Genomic DNA, 27,673 nt, shown 5'->3' with positions numbered 1-27,673 from the left:
AAAAAATCTGAACAAACTGCTTAAAATAGGTTTATTTAAATATATTTTATTCTCTTGAAATATTAAAGTTTTAAGGAATAAGTTTTATGCTGGTTTCCAACTTCCAACGGTTATGGAAAAGCTAAAAGTATCGGGGAATTGTACAGTTGTGATTTCTGAGAAAGCTATGGAAATGAATAAAATAATGAATAATTATAGAATTTCTTTAGTCAGAGTAATTGTTTCTAGTTAGGCTCAGCTGTAAAATAATTAATCAGGTAGCAATCGCCTTTTGTGAGTGTTCACTCCCAAAAAAATAAATAAGTAAATATATATATATATATATATATATATATATATATATATATATATACACACGCACACTGGCAGCCAAAAGTTTGGAATAATGTACAGATTTTGCTGTTTCGGAAGGAAATTGGTACTTTAATTCACCAAAGTGGCATTCAACTGATCACAATGTATAGTCAGGACATTACTGATGTAAAAAACAGCACCATCACTATTTGAAAAAAGTCATTTTTGATCAAATCTAGACAGCAGCCATCACTCCAACACCTTATCCTTGAGTAATCATGATAAATTGCTCATTTGGTACTAGAAAATCACTTGCCATTATATCAAACACAGCTGAAAGATATTTGGTTCATTAAATGAAGCTTAACATTGTCTTTGTGTTTGTTTTTGAGTTGCCACAGTATGCAATAGACTGGCATGTCTTAAGGTCAATATTAGGTCAAAAATGGCCAAAAAGAAACAGCTTTCTCTAGAAACTCATCAGTCAATCATTGTTTTGAGGAATGAAGGCTATACAATGCTTGAAGATTTCATACAAAGGTGTACATTACAATCTTCAAAGACAAAGAACAACTGGCTCTAACAAGGACAGAAAGAGATGTGGAAGACCAGATGTACAACTAAACAAGAGGAGAAGTACATCAGAGTCCCTAGTTTGAGAAATAGACGCCTCACATGTCCTCAGCTGACAGCTTCATTGAATTCTACCCGCTCAACACCAGTTTCATGTACAACAGTAAAGAGAAGACTCAGGGGTGCAGGCCTTATGGGAAGAATTGCAAAGAAAAAGCCACTTTTGAAACAGAAAAACAAAAAGAAAAGGTTAGAGTGGGCAAAGAAACACAGACATTGGACAACAGATAATTGGAAAAGAGTGTTCTGGATCTTAACCCCATTGAGCTTTTGTGGGATCAGCTAGACTGTAAGGTGTGTGAGAAGTGCCCGACAAGACAGACACATCTATGGCAAGTGCTACAGGAAGTGTGGGGTGAAATGTCACCTGAGTATCTGGACAAACTGACAGCTAGAATAACAAGGATCTTCAAAGCTGTCATTGCTGCACATGGAGGATTTTTTGATGAGAACTCTTTGAAGTAGTTTAAGTGAAATTGTAATAGTAATTGTTCACGTTATTAATGTCCTGACTATACATTGTGATCAGTTGAATGCCACTTTGGTGAATAAAAGTACCAATTTCTTTCCATAAGAGCAAAATCTGTACATTAGGAGTATTAACTTTTAAAACTAACTAAACAAAACTAATTCATTTTGGTAAATGGCAAAGCAACTACATTTGTTTCGGCATTAATTTAATCAGTTTTATACTCAGCAAAGTTAAGCATATTTAAATGTAATAGACCCTTTGTGATGATGCATTTCCACCTTATTTACAAGCATACATTTTGCAAACGTTTTTATATATATTTTTTACTTTTCTTAAAAATATTTTAAAAAAATAGTGGATTTTTTCTTTTGCTGTTGGAGCAAATGGGTAAGCAAATCTGGCCTCCCATTCACTGCTATAGAGGTTTAGCCTGCAATCATTTACAGTCATTTGGTAGGTCATTAGGCTAATGTCATTTCATTTTTGTTATACAAAGAGTGCAATTCTCATTATAGTTGTTTATGTTATTAAAATTTCTCATTATGTTTCTAGCATCATGCAGGAGAACAACATGGATCAGCCCACCTCATTATCACAGCTTTTACGGGAGAGTTACTTGGCCGAAGCAAGAGCTCATCACAGACACAGTGAGTCCAGCTGCATTGACTCGCCGCGACGTCTAGTGTACGGGACTCTCAAAGAGAAAGCTGATGATTCTGGTGGGAAAGTTGAACCTCAGTTCCCAGATCTATCTGCCTTTCTGAGCCAAGAAGAACTGGACAAGAGCGTTGATCTGGCATGCAAAGCCATCAGTGATGACCCTAGAGAATGTGAGGAGAGACCCAATGGACACCCACAAGTTAGCCATTACAATGTTCCTTCCAACAAACCTACTCCTGAGACTGAGATCGTGTCGGAAAGACCATCAATCCAGCCTTCCATCCAAGACAACACATTTAGGAACATAAGAACTCCCAAAGAACCTCCACCAGACTTCAAAAGACCTTTGAGAAACACTCCATATGGCATGGAGACCCAATCCAAGAAGGAGTTCCTCAACAAAGCAGCTGACTTCATCGAGGAGCTTTCTTCGCTCTTCAAGGCAAACAGTTCCAAGCGAATTCGGCCTCGTACGTGTAAAGCCCATCGGAGCAGATGCCAGAACAAAGGCCAACTTGATGGCACCCCATACACCATTAATACAGAAGATAGAGAAAGGTCTATTCTCATTAGCCAACAGATGGAGGAGCCAACAGAGTTTCAACAGTTGGAGGAGCCGACAGAGTTTCAAAAACAGAACAATCGATTCATAGAGGAGCCTTCTAACACAGAGGGGCCACAGGAAGCAGAGCCCCAGTGTGAAATAGAGTGTGAGGCCCCAGTTCATATAGAGCCGGAGAAATTGGAGGAACCCATTTGTGAACCTCCGTGCTTTATACAAAAACTCAAAAGCAGGGAGGTTCCGGAAGGAAGTAAAGTCCAGTTGGATTGCATTGTCAGAGGAATTCCCACACCTGAAGTTCGGTAAGTTTGAGCTTGCTTTGGCATCATCACTATTACAAATGCTCAAACTATGGCTGGGTATAAGGGGGGGCTAAGGGGGGCTATGGAGGGGGGGATTTTCCTTGTGCCCCCCAGAAGCTTCTGACACACCCCTCCTGAGCTGATGAAGAGACAACCACTTACCCACCCTAAAGATCAAGTACTGGTCTTGTCTCAGACTTTGTGTAAGGGTTAGGGTTAGAGGTTAGGTTTAGGATCAGGGATTTGAACAAACCTCTAACTGAAAGAATTACATTTTGGTGCTGAACTCATCCCACACTGTTAGTATCATACAATGATACCTCAGATTGTTCGGCTTGTTGAGAAGTGTGCTATAACTTTTCTAAGCGAACAGACTTAACCCCGTGCGACCCAGAGTCCACATGTGTGGACGTTATATTTTGGCTTTGCTATACGCAATGCATAATTTAAATGAATTAAAACCAACTCAGTACTGTTCACAAGACTCTACACTGTCATTTAAGGGTTCAACTTCTGGTGCACCGTGTCATGTGACACAACAGCATGACGTGGATTTCCGTGAAGCGCTACTACGGGCACAACACCAACAAAAGTGCATCTTTACATTTTTTTTTTTATTGAAACCTGTTTGGTTGTAAAGAGTAGTGTCTCTAGTTTCGTTCACGACTTAGCCCCACTGTCCACATATGTGGACATAAATTTTTAGGAAAACTACGTGCTTTAGAAATTAAAAAAATATATATAATGCTTGTTTATTAGGTGCTACTAGTTACAAATCAAAAAGTGGAATGGAAAATGCACACAGCAGTCACGCGGGGGTCTTAGGAGGTTAAGCAGCTTCCACATGACTCACATCAGGGTGTCAGCACTCTTCTCAATGCCAGCGTTAAGTGCCACTTTGCCCTCCATGTGAGAAGCATTGCGGAAAGCATCAAGGAGGGGCGATTTTATAAGTTTGCTAGGCGAGAAAATGGGAGATGTGCTCAGGATGTAGAAGAGAGAAAACAGTCTTGGCACTTGCTTTGGTTGAAGGAAATAATAAGAGGGCTTGTATACGTTAAGGATGTTTTTTGTGAATTTAAATTCTCTGGGTGTCTGGATGCTCAGAAAAAATACGGTAAATATTTAATAAAAAGAAATTATGAAACATTCAATATCTCTTCATAAATTTTGACTGTTTTTAAAAACATTTCTTGTTGTTTTGTACACCAAAGACATCATTAGCAAGGTAAAAACATGTGTAAAAATCACTTTGCTGGACCTGCCATGGCAAAGACTGACTTTGCAATGCAATGTGTATATGCAAATTGTCTGGTAATCATTGGCCAACACTTCGAAAGGTTAGCGGCAATGGGGTCAAAGTTGAAATTATTTGAACTTTGAGCACTGTGTTACAACGCCGGGGGTAACACTGATGCTTCACTCAGTAGACTTCAAAGTATTCGGCAACGCTGACCCGAGTCATGTTAAAATCCCATTATGAGTTTTGCCTGACGGACGATAAAACGGACAGAAAAAAAATAACAGACTGAAGGCAAGGGTATACTTAGTTTTTCCATTTGCCATTTCATCTCGTGCACTTTCCAGCACTAATCCTTCAAAATATACTCTTTTTGACCACGAGCCCATGTGGACGTGTTCAACGCATGTGCACATCAACTGCCTTTTGATATTCTTTATGCAGTCAATGGCAGGCGTGTAGTTTATCATGCATAAAAATCTAGTTTATCCTTCATTAGCTATTGGCACAAAGATGTCTTGTGAAAGCTGAGCGTATATCACTCAGTCTGAGCTAAGCCATTCTAATTTTACCACATTTGAAATGTGACGCTATGAGAATGTAGGCGATTCACATTTACATCTTAAGTACAGAAAGCAGTTAGCCAAAGTGTATAAGAGTAAACAAGATATTAAGTTGGTACTGTGGTTTGTAAAATTAGATGGGTACTTCTATGATCAAATCCATGGTAGGACCATGCTATGTTATGGTACTTTTTTGGTTTGTGCTGCAAGTATAATTTAAAGGAGCAATATGTAACATTGACATCAAGCATTTAAAATGGGTACTGCAGTCCAATTTCTAAATATTGGAGAGAGGCGTCACCCCTGCCCCTCCTCTCCAGACTCGAAGCTCACGCGGTTTGCCAGGCTGAGGACACGCAACAGGAACGAGCAAACTGACAATGGCAAGCGACGAGCCTTACACTAAGTTGATCAGCTAATGTATACTTTTGCAATGTTTTTATTGATTGCTAATTTTTATAACTCTGTTAATGTTAGCTAGATGTATTGCTGGCTTCCATGGCCTGTGTTTGCCTGCTAATTTGTTTCAAATGTGGCAACCAATGGTATCAAAATACTATTGGGAAACGGGCAATGGGTGGGATCACACAGGCCAATACACAAACAGAAATTCCGGCCTGGAACGTACATTTCAAAGTAGAATATACTGGCTGTAGCATTGTTACCGGAGAAGCCAGTACTTCAGCTTAGCATGTTTCCTAAATCTCTGAAAACATATTATGAAAATGTTATGCTTTAGTACAGTAAATATATTACATACAGCCATTCAAATAAAGTTTGCTAATACCAACCCATCCCAACCCCGCCTCCCCCCAGCACAGTGACTGAATCTGAAACATACGTAACAGGAAAACACAAAACAGATTGCATTGGTATATATGAAAGACTGTACATTTTAAATGTGTATATCTACCTAAAAGTGAATTTTGTCAATGTTCAGGAGTACACTAGCATATAAAGTTAATACACTTGGTCTTAAAGCTACAAAACTCCCTTTATTATTGGGAATTATTTCATGAGGTATTTAACCTTGTGAGACCCCATGTCCACATGTGTGGACATTACGTTTTGGCTTCGCTATAGGCTATGCTTAATTAACTTTTTTCAAACACAACTGATCTCAGTTAAGGAGACTCTAGTTTGTGAGGGTTAAACTTTCAGTGCACCAAGTCATGTGACAAAACAATATGGTGCCAAGTTTGTCTTTTGGAGAAACTGCAACAAAACTACATCTGGTAAGAAACCAGCTTAAGTTACATTAAAACCTGTTTGAGTTAAAGAGTAGAGTCTTTAGTTTCATCCGATATGCCATTTAAAAACTGCATCAATTTATGGCGAAACGGCACGCTGTTTAACACAATGTCCACGTACGTGGACAATAGGACTAATTTTCCATAAAAATCCTACATTCACTGTGCATTATCACATTGAGAATAAATGGACGTATTCAAAAACTGAAAAATGTGTCTTTCAGAGGCTTTATATGGAGTTAGGATGAAAATAAGGTGCATTTCAAACTGTTCTGAGACCAGTGCAGACAGACAGCACACTGGAGGTTAAGTCATTCACTAAATAGGGAGCAAGGGAGCATCCTATATCTCTCTATGCAGTTAAGTGCATTCACTCCTAAAATCTGATCAAAAGTTCAGTTTCAGGCTGCAGATGATGTTTGGATCACTCAACATGTTTGACAGACATGAGACAATGATAATCAGTACATAGATTCAGAATTTATAATGCAAAATTGTATTTTAACATAAACATACATTTTTAGGAAAACTATTTGCTCTAAAATTATTATTATTATTATTATTTTGCTTGTTTATTAGGTGCTACAAGTTACAAATTAAAAATGGAAATAGGAAAGGCACACAGCAGTCACGTGGGGGTCTCAGGAAGTTAAAGGCATTTAGACGCCTATTAGCCTCTTGTAGTGAATTATATAAGGCTAATTTGATCAAGCAGTACATTTTGCGTAAATTATTGTGTAACATTACTCAGAGTAAACTTCCCACACTGACAGGTCAAGGAAGCCCATGCTTTTTTGAGCGGGTATGTGAGTGTTTATGTTTGACAGGTGACGTGTTTGGACAGCTGCGCTGAGGTGCGTGTTGCACATAGTCAGCTGGCACAGACACTGTGATGTCAGAATCATTAGATCATCCCTCTACTATATGAAAATGTCTTCTGGAAATTATTATTATTATTATTATTATTCAATTAAAAGAAGAATTGTTTTTATTATGTTAATATAGTTATTAATTTATAATATATAATAATTTTTATATCATATATAATTAATTAGATAAATATTATTTATATATTTTTTTTATTATAAATATGTTGTTAGGTGTGTAATATGGCTCAAGTAAGAGACAGAGACACATGCGCATTATTTAAAACATGGGATTATAAATATCTAAAAAATAATAGTCCCTTGTGTGAATGGATACAATTTTATTTCCTCATAGGTTCTAATAAAACATTTTTTATTACAATTAATTGTATCTGAAGAACAATTGAATGAAAAGATTCATTAAAAAATTGACTGCTAAAAATCATTTTCTTAATTGGTATTTTTGTCTTGTTTTTCAGCAAAAATATGTAAACATTCTTCACAACTTCATTTCAGGTTTAAAAGGAAAGCAATTGCGGTCTCCGACTATTAGACCTCACTGTATATAAGTTGTTGTAATATGTAGAATGGAATATGTTTTTCTGACAGAGGTAACTCTCTGCTAAATAGATGGAATTTAGGTTGTTGTGCTGGTGAATGTTGTTGTATGAAAGTGTGCTATGTTTAGCTCTGTGTGCATGTGGACTTCAGGCAGGAGATGTTGTCTTTTTTTTGTCTGTGACCCGTCCAGCTTTAATGGGGGTTCCTGTGCTGGAGGGAAAATAGACGGAACAGGTGCAGCTCATCGCCCTGGATGTCTCCCCCACCTACTACATTTTCAAAGTAGAGTCTTACTCATTACAAACGACCCTCACTGGCTCATGGGTCCAGCCCAATACATTTCAGCCATGTTTCGCCTGTTCTGCACAAATGAACTCATTGCTGCAGAACCACTTAAAAATCGAAGGATGATATTTTGTTTAATAACCTTATCAGAAACTTTCGAAGAATGCGTTCAAGCGAAGATAGCTGCCAAATAGTGTTATTAGGTAAGGCTGTGCAAAGCTGAGGGTTAAGTTATATTTGTGGATCCAAGTATATTATTTTAACACATTGATTTATTGCTGTGTTCTCAGATCTGTTTTTATACATGGCGTTTTGCATTTGTCTTGTGTTGCAGTGTTGACCTCACTCTACTGATGTGCTTGTCAAAGAGGAATAGTTTAGGTGATTTGTGTCTGTCTTGCAGTATGTGCTTATTTCTGAATCTGTCCAAATATTCCTTATATTCAACATTCTTCATTTTAAATCATTCTCATGAATTAAGATTTTTTTTTTTTTTTTTTTTTTTATTGGATGTGCGTGCATTTTCTGTACTTTTTGTGTTCGAACATCTTGTCATTTGCTCATATGAATATTTAGTAGTTTTAAGTTTTGTAGATGAGAAAAGGTGGAACACAATGAAGTAAAACCATAGAGTTAAATGATGGGGGTTTGCCATTGTTTTGCAATATTTTTATTAACACTTTTCTGTCCTACAGGACGAATAAAAGAGGGAATTATTATTATAATTATTATTATTATACGTGAATATTAAAAATGTGGTCTGTAAATACCAAGTTTTTATAAATAAAATCCTTAATTACTAATTTTACCAGCACTATTATAAAATATTAAATTGATGTGGTAAATATAAACACAACTGATGCATTTTTGTGTTGATAATGCATGAGCTAGGCTTGGTTTTTTTTTACAAAATGGTGTTATGCATAATCTGTTTATTATTGTTTTAACGGTGTGTGATCTATTTATTAACTGCTTCTGATATTTCCACGTGTTCAGACAGATGCTTATTTTAGATTTTGATTAAAAATCCCATGAAATGGCTTGACGAGCGAAGTTTTCTTTCCTGTGTTGACGTTTTTCCTATTTGAAACAGGAAGTTGGGGGCGGGACATATTGAAGGGCTCATCCATTTTTATAGTCATTTTATAGCCTATAGCGTTTAGAAAATTTCACGCCTATGCGTGCATGCAGGGTTCGTGCACGGGACCTCATTTGGGACGTAAATGCAACCCTTAGTACAAGAGGAGTCATTCATATTTTTAGTTATTTTTTCCAGAAGAGAAAGACTCAATGTAATTTTTAAATGTGGTTCATCAACTTCATCAAAGTACACTAACATTAGTATTTTTAGCAGAATATAGATAGCCAGAGAGACAAACATTTTGATTTTACTGGGTTTACTTCACTTCAGTACATTTATTTTGTTATTTGTCTGTAATTGTAACTGTGTTCCTGTGCAGTGTTTAAAGATCTAGTTGGGGGCCTGGGTAGCTCAGCGAGTACTGATGCTGACTACCACCCCTGGAGTCATGAGTTCGAATCCAGGGCGTGCTGAGTGACTCCATCCTGGTCTCCTAAGCAACCAAATTGGCCTGGTTGCTAGGGAGGGTAGAGTCACATGGGGTAACCTCCTCGTGGTCGCTATAATGTGGTTCTCGCTCTCTGTGGAGCGCGTGGTGAGTTGTGCGTGGATCCCGCGGAGAATAGCGTGAAGCCTCCACACGCACTACATCTCTGCGGTAACGCGCTCAACAAGCCACGTGATAAGATGCATGGATTGACGGTCTCAGACACGGAGGTAACTGAGATTCGTCCTCCGCCACCCAGATTGAGGTGAGTCACTACGCCACCACGAGGATTTAGAGCGCATTGGGAATTGGGCATTCCAAATTGGGGAGAAAATAAAAAAAAAGTTCTAGTTGTTGGAGTAATTGTGTTCATTGTGGTGTATTTCAGGTGGTTTTGTGAGGCTAAAGAGCTTGAAAACAGTCCTGATATTCAGATTATCAGTAACGGGGAGCGGCATTCTCTGATCATTGCCGAGGCGTTTGAAGAAGACACGGGCAGATATTCGTGCTTTGCCTCCAACTTTTACGGCACAGACTCCACGTCCGCAGAAATCTATATTGAGGGTGAGTAAAATAATTAATGACAGAATTTAATGTTAAACAAATGACTGAATGGTCACAGCTGATAGTGAAAAACAGCTACAATCAAGGTCAAATTGTTTCTAATAGGTGCCTCTTCATCGGATTCCGATGGGGAACATCTTCAAGCAGAGTGAGTCTGAATATTTCCAGCATTAGATCATGTGATAAGAATTCAATTTAAATGTGAAGTGTGTAATTTTTTTATATGTAAATTTATTTCTTGTGTCCCAGTTTAATTTCCAGAGTCAAATATAAGTAAGCTATTCGTTATTGGTTTTACCGTTGAAAGTAAGTCATTCATTTTGCAATTCCGGAATTACACTTTTAACCTTTAAAAATGACATGAACACACACAAGTAATTTTTTCCACTTCCTTCTTAATTGAGATTATAATCCAATCATCTCAAATGGCCAAATATTGGCAGATTTATCACTCTTATAACTAATCAAAACCAATTTTTAGTGTCCAAATTAATACTACAGCATGCAGTTCACATCAGTCAGCTACAAAAACAATCATGTTTTTGTTTCAGACTTCAGAAAAGATCTTCTCTACCCAAGCCCCCAGCTACTTCAGCAGTCTCAGTAGCACCTAACACGTCAGTTGAAGACTCCACACCAACTGTACCATCCTCCTACCCTGACCAGACAGCACCTTTAGCAGTCTCTGAAGCTGCACCACCTACCCAGCTGACTTTTGACCCACCTTCTACACAAGAAGATCTAGAACTTTTGGGTTCTCAGGTCGTCAGCTCTGAAATTCCTGAACTAGAACCAACCATACCTGTTCTAGTGCAACCAACACCAATATCTCAGCCCACCCCACCCACTACACCATTGACCGTATCTCCACCCTCACCTCCATCAACTCAAAGTATCTCTAATATACTGTCAACATCTCAACAGAGCATTACTGAGGTAAGAACAAGACACCAATCCACCATTTTGATGAATCCCACTAATGGATGTGAGTTTTTTTCTTACGTTTCATGTGTTTTTCTTCTCAGAATCAAAATGGCAGCAGTAGTTATCTTCAAGACTTCGATGTAAGGCCCATAATGGCAGCTCCTGTTTTTACTAAGGTAGAGCATGCTCAGTTTTTAAACTCATGAGTGTCAGTTTTCAAAATTAGTGGTTATGTGCAAAAGTATAAAGATTGTAACTGGGAAAAGGGAAATTGAATATTAATAAATCCTTGAAAAACATATGCATTGTATCAGTTTGAACAGGCTTGTACTTTTGGACTTTGCTTGAATGCCTACCCAAAACCATGGAGTCAAAACCTTACTATATAGTATATAATTACATTGTTTTTAATATATCATAAAATATGTAGGTTAACATTGAAATTAGCTCTTTTGGGGGTGGACCAATCTAGAAACCACCGGGCAATGCACTAACAACATTCAGAACAGCTTAAGCCCAAAGTATACTTCAGTCAGACGCGTACAGGAAGCGTGATACAATTCTCATCATCAGCAGAGTGCTCGAGCACTTTGAACACGCTGAATGCACATGCGCCAGGAATTATTTGCACTAATTAGTGGGTCCAAAATGTGGAAATATTCACATTTGAGATGTTGTTGTCACAATGATGTGCTACGAGGAGATGTACTAGCTGGTAAACAACAGGAGACGAAGGTATAAATATCAACAGTGGATGTGCACGTCAAGAACTCATGTGTGAGGAGGTCAGGAGATACCTGTATTTGTATAACACAAGTTTGAAGGACTATAAAGACATCTTTATGGGTCTAAGCTCCTGAAGAGAAATAGTCCGGTGTCTGGTACAGTCACAGCGCGAATGTGCCAACCGCCTGTGTATGCGCGCACAGTCATATGGAGTATACTTTGACACACTCGCATTCGATGCTGAGCATTCGTGTCAAAATCAAAGTATACTTTGGGCTTTAGCAACAGCTTTTATAATGTCCTGGCAACCATCCAAAATACCCTAGCAACCACCAAGCAATGCCCTAGAAATGACCCAGAACACCCTGTTAATGTAAAAGCAATGTGCTAAACAACACTTAGAACACCTTAGCAGCTGTATTACAGTGTCCTGGCAACCTCCCAGAACACCCTAGCAACCACTAAGCAATGCCCTAGCAACCATCCAGAACACCCTAGCAACTGCAAAGCAGTCTGCTAAAAACCACTCCAAACACCTCAGCGACTGCATTACAGTGTCCTGGCAACCTCCTAGAATACCCCAGAAACCACCAACCAATGCCCTCTAAACAATCCAGAACACTATTAATTGCTTTCATTGCGCTGAAAATACACACCCTAGTAACTGCCAGTAAGCAACCACCCAGAATACCCTAACAACCACATAGCAATGCCCTGATGACCACCCATAACTCTCTAAAGGCCTGGTATAGTTCAGTGGACCGCATTCTGGATCGGACTGCGCCCGGTCGACAGCGTTGCGTTCCTGAGGAAACGCCATTGATCCTGAGTGCAGATGAACAAGTTCGACGCATGTGTACTACAACTGCTTTGTGATACTCTTTTAGTAGTCAATGGCCAGCGTATGCGCCGACGATGCGCACAGATAATGACCATGTCCATGGGTCGGGAAAATCTGGCCGGCGCGTGGTTAGTCCACGCGTACAGGCTGATGAAAAAATTTACGTCATGCATACTGTGCGTGGAGCCATTAGCAACGCGGAAAACTAAAGTATACTCAAGCCTTAAAATTGTGGAGGCGAGTTTTGCAGTAGCAAGCACTATTCACACTTTCTTCTGAGAATGTTTAAATATAGTTTTTGTACTATTTCCTTTTGAAGATAATTGTGCACCATTGTCTTTTTGGCTGTAGAACCTCCAGGATGTCCTGGCACTCGAGGGTCAGCTGGTAGTGTTGGAGTGTCGAGTGAAAGGCATTCCCTCCCCGAAAGTAGACTGGTACAGGGAGGGAACACTGATTGAAGATTCTCCAGACTTCAGGATCCTCCAAAAGAGTATGTCTGATTCTAGTGTGCAGAGAATTTAGGTACAGTGAATGGTTGGATCCATGTTTAAAAGGTCCACATTTACTGCTGAAATGGTTTCAACATGAAATTTGTGACAAGAAAAACTTCCTTGAATTTCTCTACATAAAAATATTTATAAGTAGTTTTTGCAATCCTTGACAATCTTTTTCTTTTCAGAACCCAGATCCCTGGCTGAATCGGGTAGGTAGATTTGATTACCCCTGCTTCATAAGGTAAATATTTCATGACACTAACCACCTAATGGTCTATAATTTTTCTGTTTGCTGTTAATTTTAGAGGAGATATGCACTTTGGTTATTGCAGAGGTCTTTCCAGAGGATTCTGGAATGTTTACTTGCACAGCAAGCAATAAATATGGTACAGTCTCAAGTGTTGCAGTGCTCAGGGTGAAAGGTAATTGTTATAGGTGTGGAATTCATAAAGTTGACTGGGTCAGTTCTGACATTGCAAAATAATATTTCAATAGGTTTCAGTCCATTAGATATGATTGTGCCACATCTATAAATCATACTGATATTTTCTGTGCATCAATAGGACACAATAATAACAGCATCAACTCCAAAACAACAAGCACCTTAACAGTGGAGTCCTCCCATGAGAAGGTTCTGGCAATAGACCTCAGAACAACGTCTTCAAAGCGTAAGCCAGATGTTCCTCTGGTAAACAACAAGCTTCACTCAAGTGTGATTTGCCTTGACCCACTGAGCTCTGCCTCTATGCAGTCAGACCCTTTGGATGCTGGAGCGCTTCGGAACGACTCCCTAAATTCTAGCTTACTTCGCCATGACCTTGCCACTAGCCTACCAAGTCTAAACCCTCTGAGCATTGGAAAATATCACTCAGATACTTTTAGGTCTAGCTTACCTCATCTAGACCCCCTCAGCTTCAGTTCTCATCTTGACACATTGAACTCTGACTTAAACCACAAGCCTCTCAGCTCTAGGACAACACACTTTGATTCAGGTGGGTCTGGTTTGAAGGCTTCCACGGAAGCTACCCCAAGTCCACCCAATGGATTATCCTCCACCATCACTCTGTGCTCTGAAAAGGATGCTTGGTTTGAACCATCACAGAACATTCAGGTTGGGTCAAAACCTACCCCCAGCACCTCTGATATTAGTCCACCACCAGTAAAGACCAGTAACCATCAAGAGAATCCGCCTTCTAAACCCCTACCAGATCCCCCAGCCTCTTGCCTGAAGACTAAACCTGAGGGTGTGTTAGTGGATCACAATGAGCCCCGCTCCTGTTCTCGAGTGGGCCTCCGTGTGACCTTTAAACTCCCAGAAGATGAAGAAGAGGAAGATAAATCAATTTTGTCCAGCAAAGAACCGCCACCAGTATTGGCTAAACCAAAATTGTAAGTACCATCTTAATTGGGTTGCAAGACAACTAAAAAGTAAGATTACATTTTAGGGGCGACTAACTTAGATCTAACATCTTTGTTTATCCTCTCTCATCATAGAGATCCAATGCAGCTTCAGATCCTCCACAACCAGGTGATTTTGGAACAGCAGCAGGAGAGTATCTCCCCAAGCCAGGAGTCCCCACATTTAGACAGAACAGTTTCTGAGCCACAGTCTGTCACAACACTTCACCCTCCTGCAAATTCAGTGGTGTCACAACTCAGAACGCCTTCTCTTGTAATGAACTCTCATCCAATTCCACAGCTGATCACTGGACATGTACCTTTACTGCCAGCAGCACCTGCTCCTATACTAAAACCTGTACCTGTATCCCAAATGAACATGGTTTTGCCTAATTCCATACCCTTTCCCCAACTCAGTCCATCAGCCCCAACCTTACATAACAACCCTCCTATACCTCAAAATCTGGTCCCTGCTACTTTGTTAAATACTCTTCCATCCAGCGTGTTTCTCTCTACCCTAATAACCAAATCGACTGCACCCACTGCCCATCTTCTGAATATGGGGTCAATCTCGTCAGTGCCCCAACTCAATGTGGCTTCAGTAGCGAATGTGACCCCTATGCCAAGTGTGATGCCTACCACCCCAATAACTCAACCAATAGCAGCTCCCAACATCCCTATGCATCAACCAAATGTTAGATCTACTATGGCCATGCCTCAGCCACATGTAGGACCTACCATACCCTTGCCTCAACTCATTGCTTCAACCACCCAACCAAACACCAACCATATGACTAGTATGCCCCCAATTACTCCCTCTACTCATGTATCACAAATAAACATGACACCTACCTTGCAGATTAACTCTGTCCCCATTAGTGAAATAGATATAACTGTTGCCAAAACACAGACACTGGTTACACCTGATTCTACAAATGTTAGCAACACAGCAGCCAAGTTAAACACCACCCCAATTACTCATCCCAGTGTGGCTTCATTGTTAATACAAGACACTAATTCTAAAAGAATGTCCAATGCATCTCTGAGTAATGTCTCCTCATCTCATCTGATGAGTAACCCAGCTGCACCTATCCCGAGTTCAGTGTCTCCATCACCACTGAACACCACCCAGCCTCCACTGCCCAGTAAGGTTCCAATCTCCACCCAGAGCTTCAGCTACACCAGGCCAAAGGAATTCATTGCTGCCCAGACTCTATCTACTATCAGGAGTCCTTCTCCAACCGAGTCCCCGGTCCCAATGCTCCATGAGTTAGCTGCACAGATATTCCCAAAGTCAACAAGAGAGCTCATGTCACCTGTCAACCAGTTCACCCCGTCCCTAAAAAAGTTACCTACAAGGGTTCTGGAATCTCCTAGCAGCCCTCCTGCATATGTGTCCTCACCGCCTCCAGGCCTAGTGAACTCAGTGTTTGCTTTTAGAACCCAGTCACCACCGCAAGCATCTTCACCAACCTCAAGCAGCTCTACACCCAGCCCAATCCAAAACCCAGTTGCCTTCCTGAGTTCTGTCCTACCCTCACTGCCAACATCTCCTCTAACCAATGCCATGGGGCTGCCGAAGAGTGCCCCTCCCAGGTAAGCAAGCCCAAAAGCATTTTATTATAAAATGAAGCATAGTTTAATCGTCACACTTTGCTTAACGTGATTTACACTAGTAGGTCAACATACTGTACTTGTTGGTCCAGGAACATTATTTCAATCAACCAAGCAGATTTTAGGGTGAGAGTAAGGGTAAGATTTAGGGTGAGATTATGAGCTTGAACAACATTCTTATCAATTTACCATTTCCCTCTTTAATTTGAATTTTCCTTTTAGTAATTTTTGTTTAAGGTTAGGGTTATGATTAGGGTTGGGTGTATGGTTTAATGGGAATGTTGTTCCAGGACCAATGAAAGAAGTACTGTATATCTAGGGAAATGTCCTAGTTAACTAAATTACATTTTGCGTCTTTCCTTGTGGCGTTATTTCATGTCCAGGCCTCAAGGCATACTGCAGAAGAATCAAAGAGCTCCCAGACCCATGTCCGATTACGATATCCGAGACAGCAGGGAAACCCTCTTAAAAGATATTGAGAAGAAGCTGCAAATGAAAGACGAGCCACTTCTTTTTGGACAGCAGGTATAATAGCCTTCATATATATCACATGGCTTGTCTGAAGCTGATGTGTAATAAATCTTGCACATAATTATACGCTCGTATATGTCTAGCTCCATTGCTGTGGGTTTATTGGTACCTGGTTTGGAAAACTTAGGTAGAGTATACTTTATGTGTGGCCATATAAAATAAAAACAAGATTACGAGGGTTGCCTTATGGAGTATATATTATTAACATTGCAGTATCATTATTATTATTATTATTATTATTATTAATTTTTAATAAGAAATAAAAGAAAAGGAAAATAGGTGAAATCATCCCGTAAATACAATTAGTCTCCACACTAAAATAAATCTCTCATGCCCTTTCTTCAACATAATTATAATTATAAAAACAATCTGTAATGTGGAAGCTTATTTTTGATTTTTGAAAACCAAGGCTGAATCTTTCTCTTGGTTGGGTTGCACCACAGTCAAAAATGTCCCATGATCTGCTGGGATACTTTTGGCACCATATTTCGTCAGTAAAGATAATTTCTTGACAGAGTCGCAAATATGAAATTTTGCATTAAGTCATTAAAACCTTAGATTCAAAAATTAAGAGAACTGACAAAGTTTGAAATATTTTGTTAATGTACATATACTGCTGTACTCTACATGACATTTCATTGCAATTAAAATTTGCATGCATGCATCGAAATTCACTTATTTCTTTATATAAATAATTACTGAAGCTTGTAAATATGCAAATATTTTGTTGTTAGTCTTTTAAAATGCATAATTTGGGTCACATCTAAAGTAAAATTCTGTATATAAATTAATTTCATACTGAAAGGTCTTTTATGTACCTTTTCCTATCGCTTTTTTCTTCTTTTTTTTCATTCTGTTTTCATTTCTGTATGTGATCTGTATTTATTCTGCAAGATGATGTTTAGTGCATACATTAATGAGGTCCCCCCAATCGTTTTCATATTCTAATACATTTCATGTGTCAAATGTGCATCCATATTATACATCACATTAACACTGTACACACTAGCTTGTTCATGTCAGAGTAACACACTGTTTATCACACATTTGTCTGGATGTGTGACTTGTGTCTGTGTTTACATCATCGTCATTCATTCCTGTCCTCCACAGAAGTCGACTTATGGGGGGGAAGTGAGCAGACAGCTCGGACCAAACATTCCCATCGCAACTGTCATTAACTATCATGAGGTACATGGAACTTTGTGCTTTGCTCAGTAGTGCTTTTTAATCAAAATTAGTTTTATAATATAAAAATGCTTTCAAAAAACAAGATATTGTTGAGATATTTATAAGGTAATATAAAGCATTTAGCTTTTCTCCACTAATTGAAATGCATGGATAATAAAACTCTTCATAGTATGATGCAGTACATTCCTATGTCATGTAAAATTATACATTAATAACTACTATTGAAGTATTGATGTTTACAGTTCCTAATTGTGTAAACATCTGTGCAAACCACATTAAACCTAAGGTCAGATTAATTTAACAAATGTAAAAAAGATGGCGTACTTTTAAACAAAATCTACGAATTTTATTGCATAATATATATATATATATATATGCATGATCTTAATTCACTAATGCATTTTAACTAATAATGACTATTACTTGAAAAGATCAACAGTTTTGCGTGTTGTTTTTCTTTAGATGACTGTTCAGAATTCAGTTCAGTTTTCTATGTGAATAAAATGCAAATGCTAACGGTGTACATGAGTAAACATGAGCAAAGAGTTTGAGAGTCTAGACAGAGACAGAAATGAACAGGGACGCTGTGTATTATAAATAGAGGTGATTAAATTCAGAGATGTTGGAGTTCATCCAGAACTGAAGTGGAGCTGCAGATACCAAGATAGACTGACTGGCCAAGCCACATGAGGTACTAATAATTTGTAAAGAAATTCTTAAGAAGTTTAAGCTCAAGAAGTTTACTTTTAGATTCTAGATAGTAAGGTTTAACTAGGCTTTTATAAGACTTTACCAATTGCATCAATCAATGTACTCATGTAAAAAAAAAAACAACGCTTTTGCAACAACACAAGGAAAGACGGGAAGTAGTACACATGCACTTACATATGGGATAAAGAGCTCTAGTGTCCTTTATAAGTGAAGTTTGTGCCATTAGTGGCACGAAATGGAATTGCAATCTTCGTTGCAATAAATTGTTTTTGGTGCCTCTAATTGGGTGCAGAAATAACTAACTTTAGCTTGAGGCAATTCTAAGTTTGGTCTTCAACCTTGTCATTTATCAGTCATTTATAATTTCATTTTTTATGTTTGTTTGTATTTGTTTTGTTTTATTTTTTAGACATAATATGACCATTGGACAGACTGTAAAATTCTACTGTGGGTTATGCCTTCAAAGAACCAGAGTGTTACATTGTTACAATGCATTACAGGGTTATATTGTTACAGTTCATTACTGTTATCATTCATAATAATTATATGTTTTTAGGAATACAAGGTGTCAAGCTTCGAGCAGAGGCTGATGAGTGAGATCGAGTTTCGCTTAGAAAGAACTCCAGTTGAAGAATCTGATGATGAAGTTCAACATGATGAAATTCCCACAGGAAAATGTATTGCTCCTATATTTGACAGGAAACTGAAACATTTCAGAGCAAGGGAAGGAGTTCCTGTCACATTTACCTGTAAAGTTGTTGGAATTCCAGAACCTAAGGTGAGAATACAGAAATGGACAACCTCTCCTGAGACCTGGGAAAAAAGTTTTTGCAATTTTGCTTTGTTTAACGTGAATATAATGTTTGGGGTATAAGAAAAATATGACAATTTGTTTAATATATAGCCTATTTTACAACCCCAATTCCGAAAAAAGGTGGGACAGTATAAAAAATGCTAGTGAAAACAAAAAGGAGTGATTTGTAAATTATATTCACCCTTGTTTTTTTTGTTTTTTTATGTACAGTAATTTCAAATCAGATGATTGCAACACACTCCAAAAGAGTTGAGACAGTCGAGAATTTACCACTGTGAAACATCACTATTTCTTCTAATAACACTTATTAAGCATTTGGGCACTGAAGACACAAGTTTGTTAAGTTTAAAAAGTGGAATTTTACCCCTTTCATCCATTATGTAGTTCTTTAGCTGCACAATTGTGTGGGGTCTTCGTTGTCGTATTGTGCACTTCATAATGTGCCACACATTCTCAATTGGAGATGGTCAGGACTGCAGGCAGGCCAATCTATCACCCGCACTCTCTGCTTATTCGCCAGTATGTGGTTTGAAGTTGTCCTGCTGAAAATTCCGGGACGTCTCTGGAAAAGATGGTGCTGGATGGCAGTATATGCTCCTCCAAAATGTGTACATATCTGTCTGCATTCATGGTGTTCTCACAGATGTGTGAGTTACCCATGTCATGGGCACTGACACACCCCTGGCCCATACAGACACTGGCTTTTGGACCTGACGCTGATAACAGCTTGGATGGTCCTTTTCCTCTTTGTCCCAGAGAACACGACGGCTTTATTTTTCAAAAACTATTTGAAATGTGGACTCATCAAACAAAAAAACACGGTTCACTGTTCTACTTTCCATCTAAGATGAGACCGAGCCCAGAGAAGTCAGCAGCGCTTCTGGACAGTGTTGATGTATGGCTTCTCCTTTACATAGTAAAGTCTTAACTTGCATCTGTGGATGCAGCGGCAAATGGTGTGACTAACAAAGGTTTACTAAAGTTATCCCAAGCCCATGTTCATGATATCCATTACAGATTAATGATGTTTTTTAAGACAGTGATGTCTGAGGGATCAGAGATCATGCGCATTCAGAAGTGGTTTTCATCTTGCCCTTTATGCACCGAGATTTGACCAGATTCCTTGAATCTTTTAACAATATTGTGCACTGTAGAGGGTGAAATGCCCAAAATCCTTCCAATATGTCTTTGGGGAACATTGTTCTCAAAGTGCTGGATTATTTGCTGAAGCATCTGTTGACAAGTCTCGAATGATCTTTGCTCTTGAAGGACTAGGCTGTTTTTGGAGGCTCCTTATATACCGACACGATTTCCTCACCTGTTTAACCACCTATTTCACATCGCCTTGATATTTTAACTCGTCAAATTGTTATTAGTCTTAAATTACCCTATCTCAACTTCTTTGGAGCGTGTCACAATCATCTGATTTGAAATGACTTTAAAATTTAAAAATTCCCCCAAAATTCAAATTGTGGAAACAAAAAATTCCACAGTAAATAATTCCCTCTGTTTTTTTTATGTGTAACATATGATGTAGTTCTTAATATATTATTCTCTGCCTAGTTATTCATATTATGGCGTAAAATATGAGTTGTTTTATTTTATGGGTAAGAGGTAATATATTCTGATGGAGAACAATGCAGTTTTTTTTTATTAAAGTGTGCCCTCAAATCCAGGAAGCAATTACTGCCCCTTAATAGAAAATGTAATTTCTGGCACTGGTCCTGATGTCCTTTACAGAGAACATTGAAAAAAATCAATGTCTGTCTTGTATGAGAAAATCATATCATGCTCACCATTTTTTTTCTTTCTTAATATTAATCAAACATTAATAATAGTGGACCAGGGTAGCTCAGTGGTAAAGATGCTGACTACCACACCTGGAGTCACGAGTTTGAATCCAGGGCGTGCTGAGCGACTCCAGCCAGGTCTCCTAAGCAACTAAATTGGCCTGGTTGCTAGGGAGGGTAGAGTCACATGGGGTAACCTCCTCGTGGTCGCTATAATGTGGTTCGCTCTCGGTGGGGCGCATGGTGAGTTGAGCGTGGATGTCGCGGTGGATGGCGTGAAGCCTCCACACGCGCTGTGTCTCCGTGGCAACGTGCTCAACAAGCCACGTGATAAGATGCGTGGGCTGACGGTCTCAGACGCGGAGGCAGCTGGGATTTGTCCTCCGCCACCCGGATTGAGGCGAATCACTACGCCACCACGAGGACTTAAAAGTGCATTGGGAATTGGGCATTCCAAATTGGGTGAAAATGGGAAAAAAAATAAATAAATAAATAATAATATTAATAATAAATACAAAACAATACACCTCCACATAATTCCATAAAATGTGCTGAATTGTGATGTCAGACATTTTTAAGACCAAGGAGAGGAAGTTGTCATGGCCAAAATACCAGTTGGTATCTCTGAAAAGGGTGTCCACCTTACAACTGTGCCATATATGGTCTGAACAGAAGATAACAGTGTCATTGTGTATTTTATGACAGATATGTAAATAAATAATAATCATGCTTGGTACTTGTAGTCTCGGTAAAAACTGTAAGTACATGTAGTACAAGCAAAACATATTGTACTGGTTGATGGATGTTTATTTTGAACTTTTCTCACAGGTCTACTGGTTTAAGGATGGAAAACAGATTTTGAAGAAGAATGATCATTATAAGAAAATCAGAGAGGGTGACGGCACATGTTCTTTACACATAGAAGCTGCTACAAGCGACGATGACGGAAATTACACTGTCATGGCAGCAAATCCACAGGTAACAGCAACGGACATGCTTGTTACCACCATCAGAAACGCACACACACACACACACACACACAAGATCTTTGTGGCTTGTTCAATTTACTTATGAACTAAAGCAACACAATTCTAGAACATTTAGCCTCAACTTGATTTCATTGCATTCTGTCCATTTAAATGTGTAAAATGAAAGTTTACTGAATCCATCTGAGTTGGGACAACATGAATGTTTTTTGTGGTGCTAATGTAGCATTTATAAACTCTGCAGGGGATTTCCATTTCTCAGCATTCTTTGCATGGGACTCGATAGGGAGAGTAAAAGTCTTAATTAAGTGTTATTTTGTGTGTTTTGGTGCAAAATGAATATAAAGGGAGATACACTTGTTAGTTTTAATGGTTTGTTATGTTGAGATTTAGAAGAGTTTCTGTTATATTGAAGTTTTGGGGGTTACCATCATGGTGAACATTTGAGCTCGAGTTAACGATGATGAAAGCATAAATCTGATGGCTCACTTCGTCGAGCAAACGCTGGTGCTTCCAACAAGCATGTATTGAACATGCTAACAATCACTTCCACTAGTTAACAATGTTTTTCATTTTGGTTCGTTCTGAGGAAAAACTGTATTTTTTTATTTTGGTTCGGAAGTTCCGCAGTCTCCTTTCCAACTTCCAATTTGAGATTTTTATTTGACAAGGCACCGTCCTTCGGATGAGACATTAAACTGAGGTCCTGACTCTCTGTGGTCATTAAAAATCCCAGGACAATTCTCGAAATGAGTAGGGGTGTAACCCTGGTGTCCTGGTCAAATTCTCCCCATTGGCCATCTCAATCATAGCTTCATAATAATCCCCATACATTAATTGGCTCAATAACTCTACTCTCTCCTCTCCACCAACAGCTGGTGTGTGGTGAGTGTACTGGCGCACTATGGCTGCCGTCGCATCATCCAAGTGGTGGTGGTTGAAGAGAGTCCCTTGTTCACTGTGTAAAGCACTTTGAGTGTAGTGTCAGTAAAGCACTATATAAATGTAACGTTCATCATCATCATCAAAAATCACAGACAGTCAGCATAAACGTCATTGATATGACTCCATCTGTTAAATGAATGTCTTTTAAACCGATACGAACACTTTTGGTGCAAAAAAAGATCAACATTTAAGTACTTTTTAACTATAAACCATCGCCTCTGTTAGGCTTCAGGAGAGGGTGGAGTCCAAGCAGTCTCTCATGTGACGTGTTCGCGTTGCCATGGATACCAAGGTAATCTCACGTTCTCCACTCTGTTGAGACATCCAGGAGAAGCACACAAATGCACAATTGTGAGTAAAGAAACAGATAAATACAGATCGAAACCAAAACCAACCAAGCTTCTGTAAAGTGTTCCTCTTTCTCACTTGTAAACAGCGCTGCTCTTCCGGCTGTGACGCATGATTTAGAGTAAAAAAAAAAGTACTTAAAAATTGATCTTTTTCGCACCAAAAGCAATCGTATCACTTTAGAAGACATTAACAGCTGGAGTCATACCGATGACGTTTATACCGACTGTCTGTTTTTTAGACCTTCAAAAGAGAAATTCACTTGCATTTTAAGGACCTGCTGAGCGGAGATATTTTTCTATTTTTCTTCAAATGTGTTCTGCTGAAGAATGAAAGTCATACACACCTGGGATGTCATGAGGCTGAGTAAATGATGAGAGAATTTTCATTTTTGGGTGAACTATCCCTTTAACTGGTTATAAGTGGTTTCCAGCATTTAAAATGAAATAAGTAAATAAAGATTAAAATAAATCAATATTTATATAAGGAAATTGTAAAACACTATAAAATACTAATTAAATCACTACATTAAAAAAAAATTATTTTGTATTTCCTTTTAGCATTATCTTTAGGTTGATTTGTCATTTCAGCACGAGTTTTAATGAAAAATCTCCAGAACAATTAAAAATACATTTGTTCCCCTTTTCGGTTATGTTCCGTAAAAATATTCGCCGTTTTCTTTCCTTGAACTGTTTTTTAGTACCTGCTAGTTAGTACATAAATAAATAAGAGATTTCTATTAGTTGCATTGACACATTTAATTTAGTTGGTTTACCCAATTCAACTAGGTTCTTTCTAAACAAAGTGTTTGTGTTGAGATTACACAGTGATTTTTAAGTAATTTCAAACATGTGGAACCACTGTCCACGACTGAATCAAGTTCAGCCAAAGAGCTATTTTTTGAGTGAATGTCAATGACTGTAATGTTTAGTGGTGTAAATGTAATTGTGTAATATGTTGATGTAAATTTGTCTGAAATTGCTTCATGTAGTAGAGTAGCTGCTTGTGAGTCAAGCCTATCTGTTCATGTCTACAGGGCAGGATAAGTTGTTCTGGCCATTTGATCGTCCAAACGGGTCCCGTGCGAAACCGCCCCATGGTGCATGCACAGAGGTGAGTTCCATCAGCAATCATCCGGTGCAAATTTGTTTATTTATGTTGTGTATAACATTTCTGTCAACATTTCCAAAGAGTGCGAGCGCGTGTGCAGGAGGTTGAGGGGGAGCCTGTTCAAGAGCGATTCTTTCGTCCACACTTTCTTCAGGCTCCAGGAGACATGTTAGCACATGAGGGTCAACTCTGTCGGTTAGACTGCAAGGTACATAAGATACGTCAGCAAGCAATAACAGGTTTCATCCAATACAAAGGAAAATCCGACTTTTAAAAGGCAGATAGAAGTTGCATTTTTTTTTTTAATGTACAGTATATTAATTTTGCATTTCTTAAATCTTCTCTTGTTTAGGTGAGTGGATTACCACATCCTGAAATCATGTGGTTACTGAACGGGAGACCAATATATCCAGATGTAACTCATCGAATGCTAGTGAGAGAGAATGGGGTTCATTCTCTAGTGATTGACCCGCTGACTCAAGCCGATGATGGCACGTACACCTGCATCGCCTCAAATAAAGCTGGACAGAGCTCATTCTGCCTTGAGCTCAATGTCGTGGGTAAGATACAGTTCTTTTCTGACTGTTTTTATCAAATTTAACAAGCTTGTGAATGTTTCTGAAAACAGGCAGTGCACAGTCACTGTTTTTGATGGATGTGGGACAGATTGGTTGTAATACTGTATGTAGATATTGCCTGGTTGTTTGGTAAGAGTGAGTTTAGTTGCATTAGTCTCGCAGTGGCAGTGTTTAGATTTGCACTGTAAAGTCTGGTCTAATTTGCATCTAATTCTGGCCAAGAACCCCCCACTTAGACAGGAAGAAGCCGCCTGACTGACATGAAAAGCGACCAACCACATTTCATCTTGTTTTTGAGTGCAGTTTAGTGGGGGAGTTGTCTGAAATAGATGATACGACAATAATATGGAAAGCCAAATTACTCAAAATAAAATAAAAAAATAAAAACATTTTTTTTTTTAAATAAATAAATATATATATATATATATATATATATATATATATATATATATATATATATATTTTTTTTTTTTTATTATTTTTAAATGCATAATAAAATTGTAAAAAATATTAAGTCATTAAATTCATCATTTAATCACAATAAATCAATAAACTGTCATTAAGTCGATATCCATAACCCCAAAAAGACGCAAAGCCCGCTCCCAATTGAAAAATCAACACAAAGATAATGCTAAAATGAAAACAGATGCGAACTACTTTTAAAATGAAATGCAAAAAACATTTGTTTTATTTATTTAGAGATTTAATGATTAAATTTGTATTTTTTATATAGTTTTTTTTTTATTTTATTTTTTTTTTACAATTTCCTTATGTATTTATTGATTTATTTAAATGCTTATTTAATTATTTAATTAATTATTTAATAATTAAGTAATTCGGCCCTCCATATAATAATAGAAGTGTGTGGAAAAAACCAAATGCAAATAATTGTACACTATTGAAAACAGGGACAACAAACAAAACATTTTTCATTTCGGTTCGTTCTGAGCAGAAACACCCAAAATAAGCAAAAATAACGATTACATTTTTTCCCATGTGGGGGAATTGCATAGTATTCAGTAGCATATATAAAGTAACATCTTTTCAATAAATGTATTCTTAATATTAAATATATCCCCAAAAAGATTTTAAATATTTATCTGGCCATCTAAAATCAATTAATCTCTCAGTCTCCTGCATGCACACACACACACACACACACACACACACACACTGCATGGACATGTTTGGAATAAACGTCACCTTTTGTTGCTCGTATGATTTTTGTTTTTTAACATTGGTTTTTAAACTAGCAGTTTCCTTCAGAATCGAAATGCATGCTGATGTTCTACTAAAACAAAAGAAGCCTAATTTTCTCGGGGGGCAATAGGTGGTGAAATTAAAAAAAATGTACTGTGATAAACCTTTCATCTTTGATTTCATGAAAATATTATCAGAACAAAATTAACCGGTTATCCCGTTTTTGGTTACGTTCAGTTTGTTTTTGGTTTTGTTTTCATTCCTTGAACCATTTTTAGACCAAAGAAACCAGTGGAAATGTATGTAAAAAAAAATCTGTCAAAATTGGTCTTCAAAACACTTTTATAGGATTGAGGATATTTTGGGTGGTAAATGTTGCAGAGATAGCAACATATTTGTTTCTTAAATTTGTTTCTGTAAATTATCCACACAGCACAAAAACAACTAGTCACAATGGGCCCATTATTACAATTCGTTTGCAATGCTGCAATGAAACAAACCACTAAACCCTAAAATACTTGTTCAAATGCAAACTCTAAATGTTTCTATGCCCCTAAAATCTCTTCTACAATTCACAGAGAAAGAGATGAAGCAGGCTCCCCATTTTGTGGAAAAGCTGCAGAATACGGGTATCGCAGAGGGCGCTCCGGTCCGTTTAGAGTGCCGAGTCGTGGGAATGCCACAGCCAGTCATTTACTGGAAGAAAGACAACGACACAATCCCTCACTCAAAGGACAGAATCAGGTGAAGGCATTGAGATCTTTCTGTGAAATATATACTCCTGTTGTAGAGATATAATAAACAATCCTGTAATCGTAAACTTTAAATACAGTACATCCGGAAAGTATTCACAGCGCTTCACTTTTTCAGCATTTTGTTATGTTACAGCCTTATTCCACAATGGATTAAATTCATTATTTTCCTCAAAATTCTACAAACAATACCCCATAATGACAACGTGAAAGAAGTTTGTTTGAAATCTTTGCAAATTTATTAAAAATAAAAAACGGAAAAAAATCACATGTACATAAGTATTCACAGCCTTTGCTCAATACTTTGTTGAAGCACCTTTGGCACCAATTACAGCCTCAAGTCTTTTTGAGTATGATGCTACAAGCTTGGCACACCTATTTTTGGGCAGTTTCTCCCATTCTTCTTTGCAGGACCTCTCAAGCTCCATCAGGTTGGATGGGGAGCATCGGTGCACAGCCATTTTCAGATCTCTCCAGAGATGTTCAATCAGGTTCAAGTCTGGGCTCTGGCTGGGCCACTCAAGGACATTCACAGAATTGTCCTGGAGCCACTCCTTTGTTATCTTGGCTGTGTGCTTAGGGTCATTGTCCTGTTGGAAGATGAACCTTCACCCCAGTCTGAGGTCCAGAGCGCTCTGGAGCAGGGTTTCATCAAGGATGTCTCTGTACATTGCTGCATTCATCTTTCCCTCGATCCTGACTAGTCTCCCAGTTCCTGCCGCTGAAAAACATCCCCACAGCATGATGCTGCCACCACCATGCTTCACTGTAGGGATGGTATTGGCCAGGTGATGAGCGGTGCCTGGTTTCCTCCAGACATGACGCTTGCCATTCAGGCCAAAGTGTTCAATCTTTGTTTCTCATGGTCTGAGAGTCCTTCAGGTGCCTTTTGGCAAACAC

At 38.4% G+C, this 27,673-nt stretch overlaps 1 protein-coding gene across 2 annotated transcripts in view; it reads left to right on the top strand.

Moving 5' to 3' along the window:
* The window catches only part of LOC127414354 (myopalladin-like), a 36,401-nt gene that overhangs the window by 1,747 nt on the left and 6,981 nt on the right, over positions 1–27,673 (top strand). For both annotated transcript variants that reach the window (XM_051652322.1, XM_051652323.1), the window contains exons 2-19: positions 1,952–2,923; positions 9,645–9,820; positions 9,926–9,968; positions 10,372–10,756; positions 10,846–10,920; positions 12,663–12,804; positions 12,994–13,017; positions 13,114–13,230; positions 13,372–14,197; positions 14,303–15,802; positions 16,204–16,345; positions 17,462–17,539; positions 18,807–19,028; positions 21,683–21,832; positions 24,170–24,246; positions 24,325–24,451; positions 24,596–24,803; positions 26,600–26,765. In XM_051652322.1, coding sequence (XP_051508282.1) covers positions 1,956–2,923; positions 9,645–9,820; positions 9,926–9,968; positions 10,372–10,756; positions 10,846–10,920; positions 12,663–12,804; positions 12,994–13,017; positions 13,114–13,230; positions 13,372–14,197; positions 14,303–15,802; positions 16,204–16,345; positions 17,462–17,539; positions 18,807–19,028; positions 21,683–21,832; positions 24,170–24,246; positions 24,325–24,451; positions 24,596–24,803; positions 26,600–26,765 — 5,426 coding nt within the window. In that variant the 5' untranslated portion in view covers positions 1,952–1,955. The remainder of the gene's footprint in view (positions 1–1,951; positions 2,924–9,644; positions 9,821–9,925; positions 9,969–10,371; positions 10,757–10,845; positions 10,921–12,662; positions 12,805–12,993; positions 13,018–13,113; positions 13,231–13,371; positions 14,198–14,302; positions 15,803–16,203; positions 16,346–17,461; positions 17,540–18,806; positions 19,029–21,682; positions 21,833–24,169; positions 24,247–24,324; positions 24,452–24,595; positions 24,804–26,599; positions 26,766–27,673) is intronic.

This window comes from Myxocyprinus asiaticus, chromosome 23 (assembly GCF_019703515.2).
Source record: "Myxocyprinus asiaticus isolate MX2 ecotype Aquarium Trade chromosome 23, UBuf_Myxa_2, whole genome shotgun sequence".
NCBI lineage: Eukaryota > Metazoa > Chordata > Actinopteri > Cypriniformes > Catostomidae > Myxocyprinus > Myxocyprinus asiaticus.
Note: the sequence above shows the minus strand (reverse complement) of the source record. Positions and strands in the feature narration are given on the sequence as shown.